Source organism: Scyliorhinus torazame, chromosome 22, assembly GCF_047496885.1.
Source record: "Scyliorhinus torazame isolate Kashiwa2021f chromosome 22, sScyTor2.1, whole genome shotgun sequence".
Classification (NCBI taxonomy): Eukaryota; Metazoa; Chordata; class Chondrichthyes; order Carcharhiniformes; family Scyliorhinidae; genus Scyliorhinus; species Scyliorhinus torazame.
In genome coordinates this window covers 92,031,802-92,050,337 of record NC_092728.1, presented here as the reverse complement: position 1 = coordinate 92,050,337, position 18,536 = coordinate 92,031,802, and the positions used below count along the sequence as shown (strand labels likewise).

Below are 18,536 nucleotides of genomic sequence, written 5' to 3'. Positions count from 1 at the left end.
TGCTAGGTAATGAAGTTAAACAATGGTCACTAGGTGCAGTATAGTGCCAACTGAAAATGTATCCAATTAATGTAACAAACTAACCAGGTTGGAAGGAAATAGTCCACCCGGAACACAAAAAACAACGCATTGAAATAAAGATTTGGGTATAATCCGAGATCCATTTTTCAAAGATTCAGGTAGGTTAACACAAAGCAATTGTTTCACTATTAATGATGCACCATCGAGGTGAAATATGTACTCCATGTTGCATTGCAAATTTGCATTGTATTAATTAACATTCAGAACATCAGTGTATTTATTTCATCGATGGTATCTTCTTTCTGAGATCAAGATCGTTTGAAAGGTTTTTAATTCCATGTTTAAACACAGCCTGGAGATTAATGTTCTTTGCTCGGTGTAGATCATGAGAACGACGCATTTTGAAATGGTTGTGTTGCTGCTGGTTTATCAATCCTCAACATCTTCAATAAACTCCTGCAAAACCTAACGTATGTTTACAAATGCTAAATGCGGAACTGCAATATGACATTTCAACACACTTACATTGTTTACGCTATGTATGAGATTGTTCCATGTGCAACAATGCATCCAGCAGCATCGCTGTACATTACAGTAAGGCATGTAGGAACATTGTGCAAAGTTAGTACCCGAATTCCACTCCCCTTTCCTTAGGCTTGCGGCTGATCGTGTCGTGGCTACAATAGAATTGATGCGGCACACTTATATCTGGGGGTGGACGGGGGTGAGATAGATTGGGGATCGGAGGAGATGAGGGGGATAGGGAATGGATGGAGGGGGTGGGTGGAAAGGAGATTGGGGGGGGGGGGGGTTGTCAAGTCCTGTGAAGGGGACGGGGGGAAGGAGATGGGTGATGAAAGGAGAGAGTTGGGAGGGGACGAGATCGTTGTGGAAGATCAGGGGCGGAGCCTCATGGGGCAGGACTGGCTACGACGGATAAAGCTAAGTTGACTAGAATTTTTTTAAATAATGGATGGTGCTTTTCAAGAGATCCTGTGCAAGTAAAAGGCATTTTTCAAAATGAGCCGGGCCAAGTACAAGGGGGTCAAGGCCAAAATCTATGTGAACCCCAAATCCATACCAAAATTCTTCAGAGCTCAGCCCGTCCCATACGCTCTACATCAGAAAGTGGAGGCCAAATTGATATATTTGGATAAATTAGTAATCAGATGGGCAATACAATTCCCCGAATGGACGTCCCCTATTGTTCCTGCCCTAAAACCTGACTGCACTTTCAGGATCTGTGGCAATGACAAACTCACCATAAACCAAGCAGCCCAACTCAACAAGTATCCTATCCCTAGGATAGAAGACTATTACATAAAGCTGGTGGGGGGCCTTACATACACACAACTCAACTTGAGTCATGCTTACCTACAACTTGAGCTGGATGAAGACTCCAGGAAAGATGCAATGATCAACACACATAGGGAACTTCTCCAGTATACAAAGTTGCCTTTTGGCATATCGTCTGCATGTAGAATCTTCCAAGACACAATGGAGATCTTGCTACAAGGAATTCCAAAAGTTGTGGTGTACTTAGATGTCATTTGATGATGGGAGTTTCACAGGAAGAATATCTGGCTCGCCTGGAGGAAATCCTTTAGCAGTTCAGAGATGCAGGCATAAGACTAAAAAGGCAAAAGTGCACCTTTCAGTCAATGAAGTCACATATTTGGGGTATAAAATTAATGGCAAATGCCTACACCCCTTAGAAGATAAGGTGAAAGCAATCAGAGAGGTTCCTGCACCAAAATTGTCATGAAATTAAAATAATTTTTGGGCATGGTCAATTACTACGGCTGATTCATTCCAAACTTAACAACAACGTTAGCACCATTGCACCATCACCTAAAACATACCAGCGAAGGCACTGGAAAGACCCGCAGCAACAGGCCTTCGATCAGGTCAAGGTAGCTTTACAATCATCCAATTTACTAGTTCATTTTGACCCAGATCAATAGATAATCTTATGCGATGGGGTAGGAGTAGTCTTATCACACAAGATGGAAGATGGCACCGGCCGGCCCATTGCCTTCACCTCCCAGACATTAACAGATGCAGAAAGAAGATATTCGCAAATTGGAAAAGAGGGCCTGGCAGTGGTATACAGTGTCAAAAATGTTCATCAATAAGTTAATGGTCACTGTTTTACGATCATAACCATTATTGGGTTTACTCTGCAAGGATAAGCCCATCCCACCATTGCTTTGGCTAGGGTGCAGGGATGGGCTCTGCTTTTGGCTGCCTATAGTATGTTTTTCAACATCGGCTGGGGACTGAGGTTTCCAAAGCTCCCACTCCATCAAAGTGTGGTTCCACTCCCGGTGTCACAAGAAAATGCCTGGCTTTAAATGTTTTGGCTACCTTGCCAGTGACATCGACTTATATTAGGAATTGGACTTAGAGGGACACAGTCCTGTCAAAAGTTAAGCTGATGGTTTTATCTGGCTGGCATTATGATAAATCGGAGCAGCTCAGACCCTACCAACTGAGGAAAGACAAATCAGTTGTGAAGAAGGGGTATTACTGGGGGGGGGGGGGATCCTGGGTGATGGTACCACCTCCAGCAAGAGAGCCGCTACTGCAAGAGGTACAAAGTGCGCACTCTGGGCAAACCAAAATGAAAATTTTGGCCAGGAGCTACATATGGTGGCTGGGCATCGACAAAGACATTGAGAACCTGGTCCACCAGTGTGATTTTTGCCAGTCACAACTGACCCCTGCTGCCTGTGGCATCCCTGGCCACAATTGGACAAGTTTGCATATAGATTTTGCAGGTCCCTTCCTAGGAAAAGTGTTCTGGTGCAGGTGGAGTCCACTCCAAGTGGTTAGACATCCAAGAAATCTGTACAACGATTTTGGCAGCCACCATTGAAACTTTAAGACGAATTTTGGCGATTCATGACCTCCCAATAATTTTGGATAACGGCACTGCCTTTACGGGGGTGGAATTCCAGCATTTTATGCGGACCAATTGTATCCAGCACATCCGCACACCCACCTTATCACCTGGCCTGACAGGAAGAGCAGTGCAAATCTTCAAATCTGCCATGAAAAAGCCGCCAGATAGGCCATTGCGTCTCAAGCTGGCCAATATCCTCCTTTCAAACAACACCACCCCACCCCACCCCATTAGCACTGGGGTTTCACCAGCGGAAATGTTGATGAGCCATTGTCTCCGAACTCGGCTGGACCTGGTGTTCCCCAATTTGGTGGAAGGGTGGAGGCGAGGCAAGCTACGCAAAAGAAATACCATGACTCGACCAAAGGTAACAGATATTTCAAAGCAGATCTAATTTTTGTTAGAAACTTTGGGGTTGAACCATTATGGTTACCTGGGAGTGTCATAGCAAGATCTATGCCGGTGTCTTATTTGATGGATGTACAAGGGAGAGAGGTGCAAAAGCACTTGAACCACATAAGGAGAGAAGCTGCAACTTCGACCGCAAAACATGTTGATCCAGTGGTAACTCTAAAGTTACTTCATCAGAGCCAGAAATGAGGGAACTGGTTGTTTAAGAAGAGGCCCCTCTTGCTACTTCAGAAGGAAATGGAGGTGGGGGGGGGGGGGGGGGGTTTGGCTGCACCAACGCACTTTCTGAGACCTTTACACAACCACCTGCTGCTATTGACACCACCACCACTAGCTGGATAGCAGAAGAACCTGCCAGAGAACGTATGCAGTCCACCAGACCTTGGAATCGCCTGATAGACTGACCTTAGTAAAGACTGTACCTTATCACCCCCTTTTTATGGTTTCGCCCTCATTGTAAATAGTTACCTGTTATTATCCTGTAATGTACATAGCATTGGTTTTGGTTTATTGTCATGTGTACCGAGGTACAGTGAAAAGTATTGTTCTGCGTGCAGCTCAGACAGATCATCAGACAGATGAAAAAAATACATAATAGGGCAAACATAAAATACACAATGTAAATACATAGACACAGGCATCGGGTGAAGCATACAGGAGTGTAGTACTACTCAGTAGAGAAGATGTGTGAAAAGATCAGGGGCGAGATTCTCCGACCCCCCGCTGGGTCGGAGAATCGCCGGCGGCTGGCGTGAATCCCGCCCCCGCCGGTTGCCGAAGTCTCCGGCACCTGAGATTCGGCGGGGGCGGGTATCGCGCCGGTTGGCGGGCCCCCCCGCTCGATTCTCCGGCCCGGATGGGCCGAAGTCCCGCTGCTAAAATGCCTGTCCCGCCGGCGTAGATTAAACCACCTACCTTACCGGCGGGACAAGGCGGCGCGGGCGGGCTCCGGGGTCCTGGGCGCGGGGCGATCTGGCCCCGGGGGGTGCCCCCACGGTGGCCTGGCCCGCGATCGGGGCCCACCGATCCGCGGGCGGGCCTGTGCTGTGGGGGCACTCTTTCCCTTCCACCTCCGCCACGGTCTCCACCATGGCGAAGGCGGAAGAGACTCCCTCCACTGCGCATGCGCCGCCCGGAGATGCCAAAGGCCTTTTCCGCCAGCTGGCGGGGCAGAAATTCGTCCGGCGCCGACCTAGCCCCTTAAGGTTGGGGCTCGGCCCCCAAAGATGCGGAGCATTCCGCACCTTTGGGGCGGCGCGATGCCCGTCTGATTTGCGCCATTTTGGGCGCCAGTCGGCGGACATCGCGCCGTTTCCGGAGAGTTTCGCCCTAGATCTGTCCATAAGAGGGCCGTTTAGGAGTCTGGTAACAGCGGGGAAGAAGCTGTTTTTGAATCTGTTAGTGCGTGTTCTCAGACTTTTGAATCTCCTGCCCGATGGAAGAGTGAGTAAGCCGGGTGGGAGGGGTCTTTGATTATGCTGCCCATTTTCCCAAGGCAGCCGGAGGTGTAGACAGAGTCAATGGATGGGTGTCGGGTCCGCATGGGTTGGGCAGTGTTCACGACTCTCTGTAGTTTCTTCCGGTCTGAGACAGTTGCCACACCAGGCTGTGATGCAGCCAGACAGGATGCTTTCAATGGTGCACCTGTAAAAGTTGTTAATCAATGTGGACATGCTACATTTCCTTAGTTTCCTGAGGACGTATAGGCGCTGTTGTGCTTTCTTGGCCGTAGCGTCAACGTGGGTGGACCAGTTCAGATTTTTGGTGATGTGCACACCTAGGTATTTGAAGCTGTCAACCATCTCCACCTCAGCCCCGTTGATGCAGACAGGGGTTACATAGAACATAGAACAGTACAGCACAGTCCAGGCCCTTTGGCCCACGATGTTGTGCCGACCATTTATCCTAATCTAAGATCAACCTAACCTACACCACTTCAATTTACTGCTGTCCATGCGCCTGTCCAAGAGTCGCTTAAATGTCCCAAATGACTCAGACTCCACCACCTCTGCTGGCGGTGCATTCCACGCACCCACCACTCTCTGTGTAAAGAACCTACCTCTGACATCTCCCCTATACCTTCCTCCAATCACCTTAAACTATGTCCCCTCGTGACAGCCATTTCCACCCTGGGGCAAAGTCTCTGGCTATCCACTCTATCCATGCCTCTCATCACCTTGTACACCTCTATCAAGTCACCTCTCTTCCTTCTTCGTTCCAGTGAGAAAAGCCCTCGCTCCTTCAATCTTTCTTCATAAGACATGCCCTCCATTCCAGGCAGCATCCCAGTAAATCTCCTCTGTACCCTCTCCAAAGCATCCACATCCTTCCTTTAATGAGGCACCAGAACTGGACACAATATTCCAAGTGTGGTCTAACTAGTGTTTTATAAAGCTCCAGCAAAACCAAACGGCCTTTAAACTCAATCCCCCTGTTAATGAAAGCCAACACACCATACACCTTCTTCACAACCCTATCAACCTGGGTGGCAACTTTGAGGGATCTATGTACGTGGACCCCAAAATCCCTCTGTTCCTCCACACTTCCAAGAATACTGCCTTTAACCCAGCATTCAAATTCAACCTTCCAAAATGAATCACTTCACATTTATCTAGGTTGAACTCCATCTGCCACTTCTCAGCCCAGCTCTGCATCCTGTCAATTTCCTGTTGTAACCTGCAACAGCCCTCAACACTGTCTACAACTCCACCAATCTTCGTGTCATTGGCAAACTTACTAACCCACCCTTCCACTTCCTCATCCAAGCCTTACTGAAATCCATATACACCACATCCACTGCCCGACCTTCATCAATGTGTCTCGTCACACCCTCAAAGAATTCAATGAGGCTTGTGAGGCATGACCTGCCCCTCACAAAGCCATGCTGACTATCTTTAATCAAACTAAGTTTTTCTAAATAATCATAAATCCTATCTCTCAGAATCCTTTCCAATATTTTGCTCACAACAGACGTAATACTGATGAGTCTGTAATTCCCAGAGATTTCCCTATTCCCTTTCTTGAACAGGGGAACAACATTCGCCTCCCTCCAATCATCCGGTACTACTCCAGTGGAGAGTGAGGATGCAAAGATCATCGCCAACGGCGGAGCAATCTCCTCCCTCTCTTCCCGTAGTAACCTTGGGTATATCCCATCAGGCCCAGGGGACTTATCTATCCTGATACTTTTCAAAATTTCCAGCACATTCTCCTTCTTAATATTAATCTGTTCGACTCTATTAACCTGGTTCACACTGTTCTCATGAGCAACAAGGTCCCTCTTTCTAGTGAATACTGAAGCAAAATATTCATTTAGTGCCTCCCCCATCTCCTCAGACTCTAGGCACAAGTTCCCTCCACTATCCCTGATTGGCCCTACTTTCACTCTGATCATCCTCTTATTTCTCACATAAGTGTAGAATGCCTTGGGGTTTTCCCTAATCCTTCCCGCCAGGGCTTTTTCATGCCCCCTTCTAGCTCTCCTAAGTCCATTTTTGAGTTCCTTCCTGGCTACCTTGTAACCCTCTAGAGCCGTGCCAGATCCTTGCTTCCTCAACCTTACATAAGCTTCCTTCTTCCTCTTGACTAGAAGCTCCACTTCTCTTGTTATCCAAGGCTCCTTCACCTTACCATTCCTTCCTCTTACCATTCTTTCCTCGTCTCAGTGCGACAAAACTATTCAGCACTCGCAGCAAGTGCTCCTTAAACAACCCCCACATTACTGTTGTGCATTTCCCCAAGAACAATTGTTCCCACTTTATGCTCCTCAGCTCCTGTCTAATAGCAGTATAATTTCCCCTCCCCCAATTAAATACCTTCCCATACTGTCTGTTCCTATCCCTCCCCATGACTATGGTAAAGGTCAAGGAGCTGTGGTCACTGTCACCGAAGTGCCCTCCCACCAAGACATCTGACACCTGGCCTGGTTCGTTGCCGGGCACCAAGTCCAATATGGCCTCCCCCTTAGTCGGCCTATCTACATATTGAGTCAGGAAACCTTCTTGTACACACCTGACAAAACCTGCACCATCCAAACCATTTGCAGTAAGGAGGTTCCAGTCAATGTTAGGGAAGTTGAAGTCACCCATTTGTTATGGGCCAGGGTTAGAGAACCCCAAAGTGTATCATGGAGTTCACCTGACCCACAACTTTTACTAGATTGTGGTATGGGGAGCACACGGCCCACTCTGCACATGTGGTACAGCAGAAATGGAAAAGTATTTTTTAAAGCAAAACAATGTTTATTCTATGAACATCTTAGCAACCCTCAAGGAATACAACACTAAGTAATTCTTACTTTCCTTTTAACATCCTAAGACTTAAAACCTTTCAACAGAAGCACATCAGGTTAAAGTCACTACTGAGAGCAGTTATTAGTTTTAAATCACCAAAGGATCGATTTACATTCTTTAGATTACAGAGAGAGACTCTAATACACCTTCTGGCTATGACTGCAGCTATCCAGCTCTGAAAACGAAAGTAAAAAGCTGACAGACAGCCCAGCTCCACCCACTCTCTGACATCACTGCGGTAATAAACACCCATTTCTTAAAGGTACTCTCACTATAGATAACTATATACACATTTATTTCTTAAAGGTGCTCTCACATGACACATAACAACAACCCTGTTACTTCTGCACCTGTACAATACTTTGCTTCCTGAAGTCAATGACCAGCTCTTTAGTTTTGCTGACATTGAAGGAGAAATTGTCGTTGTTACACCACTCCACTAGGTTCTCTATCTCCCTCCTGTATTCTGACTCACGTACGAGATCCGACCCGCTGCGGTCGTGTCGTCAGCAAACTTGTAGATGGAGTTGAAGCCAAATTTTGCCACGCAGTCGTGTGTATAGGGAGTATAGTAGAGGGCTAAGTTCACAGCCTTACGGGGCCCCTTTAAGGAGGTCTATCATGGAGGAGGTGTTGTTGTTTATTCTTACTGATTGTGGTCTATGGATCTAGTTAGAGTGAGAAGCCAAGGAGGGACTTAAGGGGGAGGGATGTGGTTGCGTGGCCCCTTTAAGGAGCAATCGTTAGCAGGCCACGTGACCCGCCCGAGGCCTATTGCGCAGGAGCGTACAAACCATGATCAATTGGAAGAAAACTCAGGGCCTGGTGAGTGTGGACCCGGGAGTCCAGGAGTAAAGACCCATATTACTAGTTGCTGTGCCTGTATATAGTTTCACCTCTTTGTTGTTCAAATAAATCACTTTGTGATTGAAGCAGCCTCCTCGTTGTGAACTCGGACTATTGCAAGCATCATGGTGGACAAGAGCAGGGAGGTTATGCAGGAACTATATAAAATGCTCGACCTAAGCCTGAGTACTGTTCTGGTCATCATATTACAGGAAGGGTGCGATCACACTCGAGAGGGTAGAGAATATTTAAGAGGCTGTTGCCAGGATTGGAAATGTTTTAATTTGTGAATAGATTGAAGAGGGTTGTGGTCCTTTTTGGAAAATCAGGGGATGAGGAGATATTTAATTGAGGTATCTAAAATTATGAGAGGCTAGATAGAGTGATTAGGAAGGTTCTCATTTCCTTAGCAGAGAGGTCATAACTGGGGGCATAGATGTAAAGTAGTTCATAGAAGAATTAGAGGGGACCTGTGGAGAAATATTTCATCCAGAGGATGTTTGGCATCTTGAGCTCATTGCCTGAGAAAGAGAGTGGTTGAGGCAAAAATCTTGTTCTCATTAAGAAAGGGCTTAGATGTGCATTTGAAATATTGTAACCAGTAAGGCTACAGGCCAAAAGCTGGCAAGTGGGATTAGGCTGGACAGTTCTTGATCAGCCTCTTTCAGCACCATAACTTTCTATGTTTCCAGGAATGGATTGGCGAATCATTACACATACACACGATTTTCTTCCTATTGACTTCAAAAGGCAGACCAAAGTGAAATTGACTCCTGCTGTGCCTGAGGGCTGGAAAGGGAAAGAGATGCCTCATGAGAGTTGTAGTTTACAACTTCCCCCGATGGAACTGTGATGCTCAAAAGTGTATCCTGATAAGCCAGACACAGAATTTATGAATTACAATTATGACTCACAAGTGGCAGCAAGCCATATAAGATTTGTTTTAAGTGCTTATGTAGTCTAAGCTATTAAAGAAAATTATTTGAGCTTATGAAACTATTTGGGAATGGCCTTTCTGTGCTGCTAAGGGGGATTAGGGACAAACCCTTAGGAGGTATTTTGGCTATCGTAGTAAGTTAGTTAGCCATATTGGCACACGGTGAATTCATCACCTGTCCAGGTGTTTAGCTATTGGAGATAACCTCCCTGGAGTGGTTAGCACAGTTGTTTCACAGCTCCAGGGTCCCAGGTTCGATTCCTGGCTTGGGTCGCTGTCTGTGCGGAGTCTGCACGTTCTCCCCTTGTCCTCCGGGTGCCTCCCATAGTCCAAAGATGTGCAGGTTAGATGAATTGGCCATGCTAAATTGCCCTCAGCATCCAAAAGGTTTAGGTGGGGTTACGGGGATAGGGTGGAGGTGTGGGCTTAGGTAGGGTGATCTTTCCAAGGGCAGTGCAGACTTGATGGGCCCGAATGGGCTCCTTCTGCACTGTAAAATCTATGTTCTAACCTCTAACATCCCTATTATGTACCATTCAAACTTCAGCAAGAAATACAAATCTAGGATGGAAAGTGAAGGGGTGGAAGGATTTTTAAAAAATAATTATACATCAGTTGGAAAAAGAAGGATGCTTGAGCAGGAGGAAGGACTAATAAGCAAGTAAACAAAGCATTTGAATCTTAAGCAAGTGCTTAAAATCCACCATAGAAATTAAAGAAAAATATAAAATTATATAGTGTAACTTTCTCAGAAAGGAAGAGCAACAACACTAAATTAAGAGGGATAGTACCTGTAATGCAGATTGGAGCAGGAAATTGCACAGGGAAGTAGACAGATGAAGATGATGCAGTCACTGGGGGACCTCGCCACCATATTCAAACGATACCTTTGAACGATTACTGTCGGGTCCGGGTTAATGTGTTGTGCCACGAGTTGATCGAACGAGTGCGCATCTGACACCGCTGGGTATGTGAGATTCCGGATCACCCCGAATGTATGCACCCCGCAGACCATCAACAGTATGACCGTCTGGCGTGCGTTCCCTGTAATGTTATTGGCCCGGAAGAAGTAACGCATCCTTTCTGTGTCTTCAACACTGGCGTCAAATGCATCTAATTGCCCAGAGGCATGGCAAAATAATTGGCTCCAAACTGGGTCCAGAAAATGGGGGAGGTGGCTCAGCCAAGTAGGTTGCAGCGTCGACAGCAAACCAGTTTACTCCTCATCTCCAGTTTAATAAGGACACGGGGAGTCCACACCGATATCCTTACTGAACAGAAATCTATTGATCTCAGTCTAGAAATTTTGTTCAATGCAGTTTCCACATCTTTTGGAGAGAGGTTCCTATCAATCTTTGTGTGAAAAAGTGCTTCTTGATTGAAAATGATGTCCCGTCATTATTGATTCCCCAAGAACTTAGGTTTATTTACAATAACAATATGTACACTATCCGGCAGATCTCTACCGGGTTCCTTCTCTGGTCGGTGCCTTACTAGCCGTCCTTTTATACATTGGTTAATAGAGTTCCCCATGCGGTGGAGCTCGTACTCTGTGAGGGCCACAGGGAAGATAATCATTCCCACCCCATAGTTCCGTCTTGGGATATTACAGGCAAACAATCAAAAAGGCGAATAGACTGCTTCCTTTATCACGAATGGCCTGGAAGACAAAGTGGGGGAAGTTATGTTACAGTTACAGATATCTCTGGTTAGACTCTATTTAGTGTACTGCATCTATTTCATCAGAGAGAATATATTGACCTTGGAGGGGTGCAGAACAGATTCACAAGAGCTTTGGAGGCTATGGGCTGTGCACCATCCAGTGCCCCGTGACTACCACTGAGTATGAATTCCCCCGGTAAAACGGGACAGGGTTTCCCCTTAACAAGGGGAAACCTCACTGTTAAAACCCCAATCTGGGTGCAGGGAAGGTAACACTTTGGGGTGAAGAGTTAATTGTGTATACCTAAATAAACCTGAGTTCATTTTTTTTTAACTTAGAGAACCCAATTCTTTTTTTCCCAATTAAGGGGCAATTTAACATGGCCAATGCACCTACCCTGCATATCTTTGGTTTGTGGAGGCTGTGCTAACCACTGCACCACCGTGCCGCATAACCTGAGTTCATTTTATCCTCCCTTGAGTTCCTGTGTCTCTTCGTTGGATTCTACAATGACCGGGCTTAGAGAGTTAAGTTGTGAGGAGAGGTTGCAGAAACTTGGCTTATATTCTCTCGAGTTTAGAAAATTAAGGGGTGATCTGTGTGATCTAAAATACTATCAAGATTCAGTCCAATAGATACAAATAAACCGTTTCCTCTGATTGGGGAATCAATAATATGGGGACATAATTATAAATCAAGAAGCACTTTTTCAAAGGTTAATAGGAACCTCGCCCCAAAAGGTGTGGAAACTGCATGGAACATTTCTAGGCTGAGATCAACAGAGTTCTGTTAGGTAAGGATATCAAGGGATAGGGAGCTAAGCTGGGTACTCATAGATCATAGATCATAGAATTTACTGTGCAGAAGGAGGCCATTTGCCCATCGAGTCTGCACCAGCCCTTACAAAGAGCACTTGACTCAAGCCCACGTATCTACCCTATCCCCATAACCCAGTAACCCCCACCTATCCTTTTTGGACACTAAGGGCAATTTAGCATGGCCAATCCACCTAACCCGCACATCTTTGGACTGTGGGAGGAAACCGGAGCACCCGGAGGAAACCCACGCAGACACGGGGAGAACGTGCAGACTCCGCACAGCCAGTGACCCAGCAGGGAATCGAACCTGGGACCCTGGAGCTGTGAAGCAAGTGTGCTAACCACTATGCTACCGTGCTGCCCAAAGTAAATGAAGCCATGAGCTAAATGAATGGCAGAGCAGGCTGCAGGGGCAAAATGGGCTACTTCTTCTGTTCCTAAAAATTCTTGGATTCTAAATATGTTTTACGAATGCTGGTTTAAAAGCGCTAGAAATATATCTCTGAGAGGCCTCCATCTTTTAATATCAGTTACATTGATTTTTTTTTTAGCTGAAACTGCCTCACCCAACCAAACCAAACCCAACCCAACCCAACCCAACCCAACCAAACCAATCCAAACCAAACCAAACCAAACCAAACCCAACCAAACCAAACCAAACCAAACCAAACCCAACCAAACCAATCCAAACCAAACCAAACCAAACCAAACCCAACCAAACCAAACCAAACCAAACCAAACCAAACCAAACCAGAAACAAGAGAGAGCGAGAGAAAGGGGCTGCTAGAGTCTCAGAGTGCGCATTATCTTGGCAGAGACTCTGGGAAAGCTTGTGATGTGTGTGGCTTGCAAGCTGTAGGAGGTTTTGGACACAAAAGACATCCAGGACAGTCACATCTGCATGAAGTGCCAAAGGATAGCAGTCTTTGAACAACATGTGGCTGATATGGAGGAGCGACTCTCTTCATTGCGCAGCATGCAAGAGGGAGAGAGGTTTCTGGAACAATCCTACCAGAGGGTAACCACTCCATTTCATGATAGGCAGGCAAGGAGGATTGTAAGGATAGCAGGAGAAAGCAAAAGAGGCAGCGGGTCCAGGAAACTCAGGACTCCTTGGAGTTGTCTAATAGGTATGAAATTTTACATGCCTGTGAAGTCCGCAACGCAACTGAATCAGGGGTAGGTGACTCGAGGGAAAAGTACCCAGGTGTCTGAGGCTACCTAGGGAAAAGAGAGGGAGGCTGGCAGGTGATTAGTAGTGGGTGACTCAATAGTTCAAGGGATAGATAGTCTAGTTTTCAGCCGAGATCATGAGTCCTATATGGTCTGTTGCATCCAGGGTGCAAGGATTTGGGACATAACGTATCAGCCAAACAAACTTCTGGAAAGGGAGGGTGAACAACCGAAATTGTGGTTCATGAAAGAACCAACAACAAAGGGAGGGACAGCTTGAAGGTCTTTCTGGACTAGTTTCAGGAGTTAGGGAGTAGGTTGAAACGCAGGACCTCCAGGGGGTAAAAATACTTACTACCTGTACCATGAGCTTCACCATTTAGGCAAAGGCAGATCAAGGAGGTAAATGCATGGCTTGAAGGATGGTGTAGAAGGGAGGGTTTTGATTATTGGGACATTGGGATCACCTTTGGGAAAGGAGAAAGCTGTTCAGAAGAGATGGGCTTCACCTGAGCCGGAATGGTACTAATCTCCTGGCTGAGAGAGTAAATAGTGTAGTGGGGGTGGATTTAAACTTGTAAAACAGGGTGGGTGGGTTGACTAATGGGCCTAGTTTTAGAAGTACCAATGAGGGCAAAAGAGAGAAGATGGGGAATAGGGAAAAGGAAGTGGTGGAAGGCTTGAGTGTTGACAGTGAACAAAAAAATTGTCGCCTCCCAATGGACAAGAAAGAGATAAGGGCAGGGTTAAGTTGTATGTATGAAAATGCACAGAGTATAGTGAACAAAATTGGGGAACTGGAAAGAGAAATTGTACTAGGTGGATATGACCAAGTAACATTGGCAGAAACATGGCTCAAGCCAGAACAGGATTGGATAAAATGTCCCGGGTTATAAGAACAAAAAACAATACAACACAGGAACAGGCCCTTCGGCCCTCCAAGCCTGTACCGGTCATGATACCAAACTTTGCCAAAACCTTTAGCACTTCCTTGTGCCGTATCCCTCTATACCCATCCTATCCATGTGTTTGTCAAGATGCTTTTTGAACACCGCAAGGTTTTTAGTAGAAACAGGGTGGGTAAAAGGGAGGAGGTGTAGGAGTCTTGCTCAAAGATAGTATCATAGCCCTTGAATGAGATACAGTTCCTGAATTAGAATCGATATGGTTGGAGGTGAGAAACAGGAAGGAAGCGGTTACCTTGTTGGGTATTTATTACAGACCTCCAAATGGTGTGGAGGAAGGAGATGAGAGCATTTGTAGGCAGATTATAGAAATCTGCAGAACAAGTAGGGTTGTGATAGTTGGGGATTTCGATTACCCTAAGGTAGACTGGGAGGAGGGTAAAGTGTGGGGCATGGAAGGGGAGAAATTCCTGCAGTATATGCAGGAGAACTTGGCCATAATACAAGATGAGACAGATATATACTTAGAGGAAAGTAAGTTAATACTAGACAGTCAACATGATTTTGTCAAGGGCAGGTCATGTCTGACAAATTTAATTTAGTTCTTTGTTGAGGTGTCATGGATAGTAAATGAGGGTAGTGCTTTGGATGTACTATATTTGGACTTCCAGAAAACATTTAATATGGTGCCACATGGCAGGTTGGTTAGCAAATTAGAAATGTTTGGGATTGATGGACCCTTGGCAGCATGGATTAGACGTTGGCTAAGAGATAGGAACCGAGGGTAGGTATAGATGGGCATTTCTCAGACTGGAGACCAGGGGAAAGTGGCGATCCCCAGGGCTCAGTGTTGAGATCATTGCTTTTTCTGATTTATATAAACGATTTAGTGATGGGTGTCGAGGGTAAAATCTCTAAATTTGCAGATGATACTAAGCTATGGAGAATAGTGAATTGGGAGGATGACGCTGAGCGACTTCAGAGGGACATTGACAAGTTGGCCAAATGGGCAACCTGACAGATGAACTTCAATGCAGTGAAATGTGAGGTAATGCAATTTGGAAGAAGAAACATAGGGAGAGAATGCACTTTAACAACAGCAGCAGAAAGTAAACCAGGATTAGGGTGTTTTGGAGGGAATCTCTGGCCCAAATCGAAGAGAAAGTTAGGAGATTTCTGAGGAAACTGTTGAAAATGATGTGTTTCTATTCACAGTCCTTTTGGTTTACTGTTACACTTGCTATAGGATCAGTTTATTGTGAATGAGTTACCTTTAATACGTTTAAACTGCTTCATATTAAGGCATGAATGAGCTGAAGGCTACCTTGCGAGATCTGGAACAACGCTACTTACTCTTCAAACAGCAGCAATTCACATTTGTTGCCGCTCTGGATCATACTCGTGAGAATGCTCATGACAAGACCAAACCCGTATCCACTCTTTCACAGGTAACTAACTAGGTGTGTTTATTTTTCCATAGTTACTCATAAAGGAGGATTCTGCTTAAATCAGAGCTGTATTAACTGTAGCAAAAAACTATTGTACTAATAGCTAATATACATCATCAGTGGGGGTTGGTTAGCTCAGTTGGCCGAACAGCTGCTTCATGATGTCAACAGCGCAGGTTCAATTCCCGTAACAGCTGAGGATATTATCTTGGCAGAGACTCTGGGAAAGCTTGGGGGTCACAAGATGGCGGCGCCCATCCTCCCCTCGTGGTGCCCGGGACCCAAAATGGCGGCACCCGCGGGTCACACATGGGGCGCTGGGGGGGTTGGGGAGCGTTTGGGATATGCTGGGCTCGTTCTTCTCCGGGGATTGCGGCGACCCCCCGGGACCGGCACACCGCCGCGTAATGGCCCTTCTTGCCGCAGCTTTTACAAATAGCTGCGCGGGCCGGGCAGCGCTGCCGGGGGTGTTTCGCTTGCCCGCAGAAATAGCAGCGGGCCCCCCCGGGATGGTCTGGCGCTTTAACCGTGCAAGCCTGCGAGGGGGGGGGTTTGTCGCGACGGGGGTCCACTGAGCCCAAGGGGCTGCCGCGCGGTCGGGGCCGTAGGCGCGGGCGTTTTGCGAGGCCACATCTAGGGAAGCTGCAAGGGCCCGTGCCTCTGAGAGTCCTAGCGACTCTCTTTCTAAAAGTCTTTGGCGGATTTGGGGAGAGTTCACACCTGCCACAAAAGCATCGCGAATTAGCATGTCCGTGTGTTGGATCACGTTCACCGGCGGGCAGCTGCAGCCCCGTCCCAAAATTAGCAGCACGGCGTAGAATTCTTCTAGCGATTCTCCGGGACTTTGCCGTCTCATTGCGAGTTGGTGGCGCACGTAGACCTGGTTAACGGGCCGAACGTAGATGCCCTTCAGTAATGCGAGCGCCGTCGGGAAATCCTCTGTGTCTTCTATGAGAGGGTAAATTTCCGGGCTTACCCTCGAATGCAGGACCTGCATTTTCTGGTCTTCTGTGATCCGGCCGGGGGCCGTTCGGAGGTAGCCTTCAAAACATGCTTGCCAGTGCTTAAATACTGCTGCCGAGTTCGCTGCGTGGGGGCTGATCCGCAGGCATTCCGGGGCGATCCAGAGCTCCATAGTCTTTTAAGCTCGCTTAATAAATTGTAGCGCACAATGACTTACGAGAGAGACGAGAAGTGATGAAGTCGATTCAGGCTTTATTAAGCGAGACTTGTCCCCAGCAGTTCAGCAACAGAATGAAGCGGCGGGGAGAAGCTCAGGTTCTTATACTCCGCCTTCAGGGCGGAGCCAGGAGTCAGCAGCCAACCAGGACCCGGGATCTGTCAGCCAATAGCATCACAGCTTCACAGTCCCACATGACCCCTAATACATACCACCACACATGATCAAAACTTTTAATCCACCCAGTCTCTGCTCTAGTGTCATCAATGATGCCAGGCACCTTTTCTCTCTGAAAAACATTTAAACAAAAATTATCATGGGCTTGTGCACCTCTAACCAGCCAAGGAGCAGACTGGAGGATATAGCAAAGCCCGTCATCTCAGCCACAGACAGTCCAATGTACAGCAACACTGCCAGGAGAAGTAGGAAAACCATTTTGAAATAGGAAATTTCATTATAAAAGCTTCACCTGTTTTATGTAATAAATTTAAAGTACCCAATTATTTTTTTTTTCTAATTTAGGGGCAATTTTAGCATGGCCAATCCACCTACCCTGCACATCTTTGTGTTGTGGGGGTGTGGTAGTCTGTGTAGACGTATTACGGTACCTGGTAATGCTGGAACACTATTGGTAGGTATTGTATGTTTCCTATTGGTCAAGCTGTATGGTATCTACGCCCTGCAAGGCGGGGTAGAAGAGCCCGTGTCGCCCCAGCAGCCTTCATTCTGTACCTGAGCTGCTGGGGGAAACATCTAGCTTATTAAAGCCTTCAGTTGGACTACAACCTCGCTTTCGTGGTCATTGATCGTGCATCAATTTAATAAGCCAGATATCAAAGGATGGAGCTCCGAATCAAGCCGGAGTGTCTGCAACTCAGCGCCCATGCGGCGACCTCAGCGGCAATCTTCAAGCACTGGCTGGCGAGTTTTAAAGGATATCTCGGAACAGCCGAAAACACACCTACGGAAGAACAGAAAATGCAAGTCCTGCACTCGAGGGTGAACCTGGAAATTTACACACTCATCGAGGATGCGGAAGACTTCGATGCAACAATAGAGCTGCTAAAAGAACATTATATTCGCCCGGTCTACCAGGTCTACGCCCGACATCTGCTAGCAACGAGGCGACAAATCCCTGGGGAATCGCTGGAAGAATTCTACCGTGCGCTACTGGTGTTGGGGAGAAACTGCCGCTGCCCGCAAGTTTCGGCGAGCAACCACACAGAACTCTTGATCCGGGACGCTTTCGTGGCAGGTATGCTGTCCTCCCAAATCCGCCAGTGATTGCTGGAAAAAGACACCCTGTGCCTCAAGGAAGCACGGGCCCTTGCAGGTTCCCTGGATGTGGCCTCCAGAAACGCCCACTCTTACGTTCCCGACCGCGCGGCAGCCCCCTGGGCAGTGTGGAACCCCTCCGCAGCAGACCCCGAGACATCCCCCATCCCCCCACAAGCTTGTGCTGCCAAGCGGCCTGGCAACAGCGGGGGGCCCCGCTGCTACTTTTGCGGGCAGGCCAACCATCCCCAGCATGCTGCCCGGCCCGCGCATCCACCTGCAAGGGATGCGGTAAAAAGGGCCACTTTGTGGTGGTATGCCAGGCTCGTGCGGTCGCAGCGGTCTCCAGCAGGGAATGCGGACTGCCACCACAAACCTCTCCACAGTCCCCGTGCGACCAGCGGGTGCCGCCATCTTCCTACTCCAGGGCCACATGCGACCCCTGGGTGCCGCCATCTTGTCCCGCGGGCGCCATGTTCGATGGACGGGCGCCGCCATTTTGTGCACCCCCAGCCATGTGCGACCAATGGGAGCTGCCATCTTGGATGGACTCCCAGGACCCCAGCTCGGCTGACCGCACACCGCCTGAAGAGAACACTCAACTGCTGAGATTAGGCTCGGTGACCCTGGATCAGTCCCGGCCTCGAACACTCACAACCGCT

The 18,536-nt window shown here is 47.4% G+C and overlaps 1 protein-coding gene across 2 annotated transcripts in view; it reads left to right on the top strand.

Moving 5' to 3' along the window:
- The window catches only part of spaca9 (sperm acrosome associated 9), a 67,126-nt gene continuing 48,590 nt past the window's right edge, over positions 1-18,536 (top strand). Inside the window, exons 1-2 of one of the 2 annotated variants that reach the window (XM_072488577.1) lie at positions 1-179; positions 15,274-15,419. In XM_072488577.1, coding sequence (XP_072344678.1) covers positions 15,276-15,419 — 144 coding nt within the window. In that variant the 5' untranslated portion in view covers positions 1-179; positions 15,274-15,275. The remainder of the gene's footprint in view (positions 180-15,273; positions 15,420-18,536) is intronic. The other variant, XM_072488578.1, reaches the window with a different exon arrangement.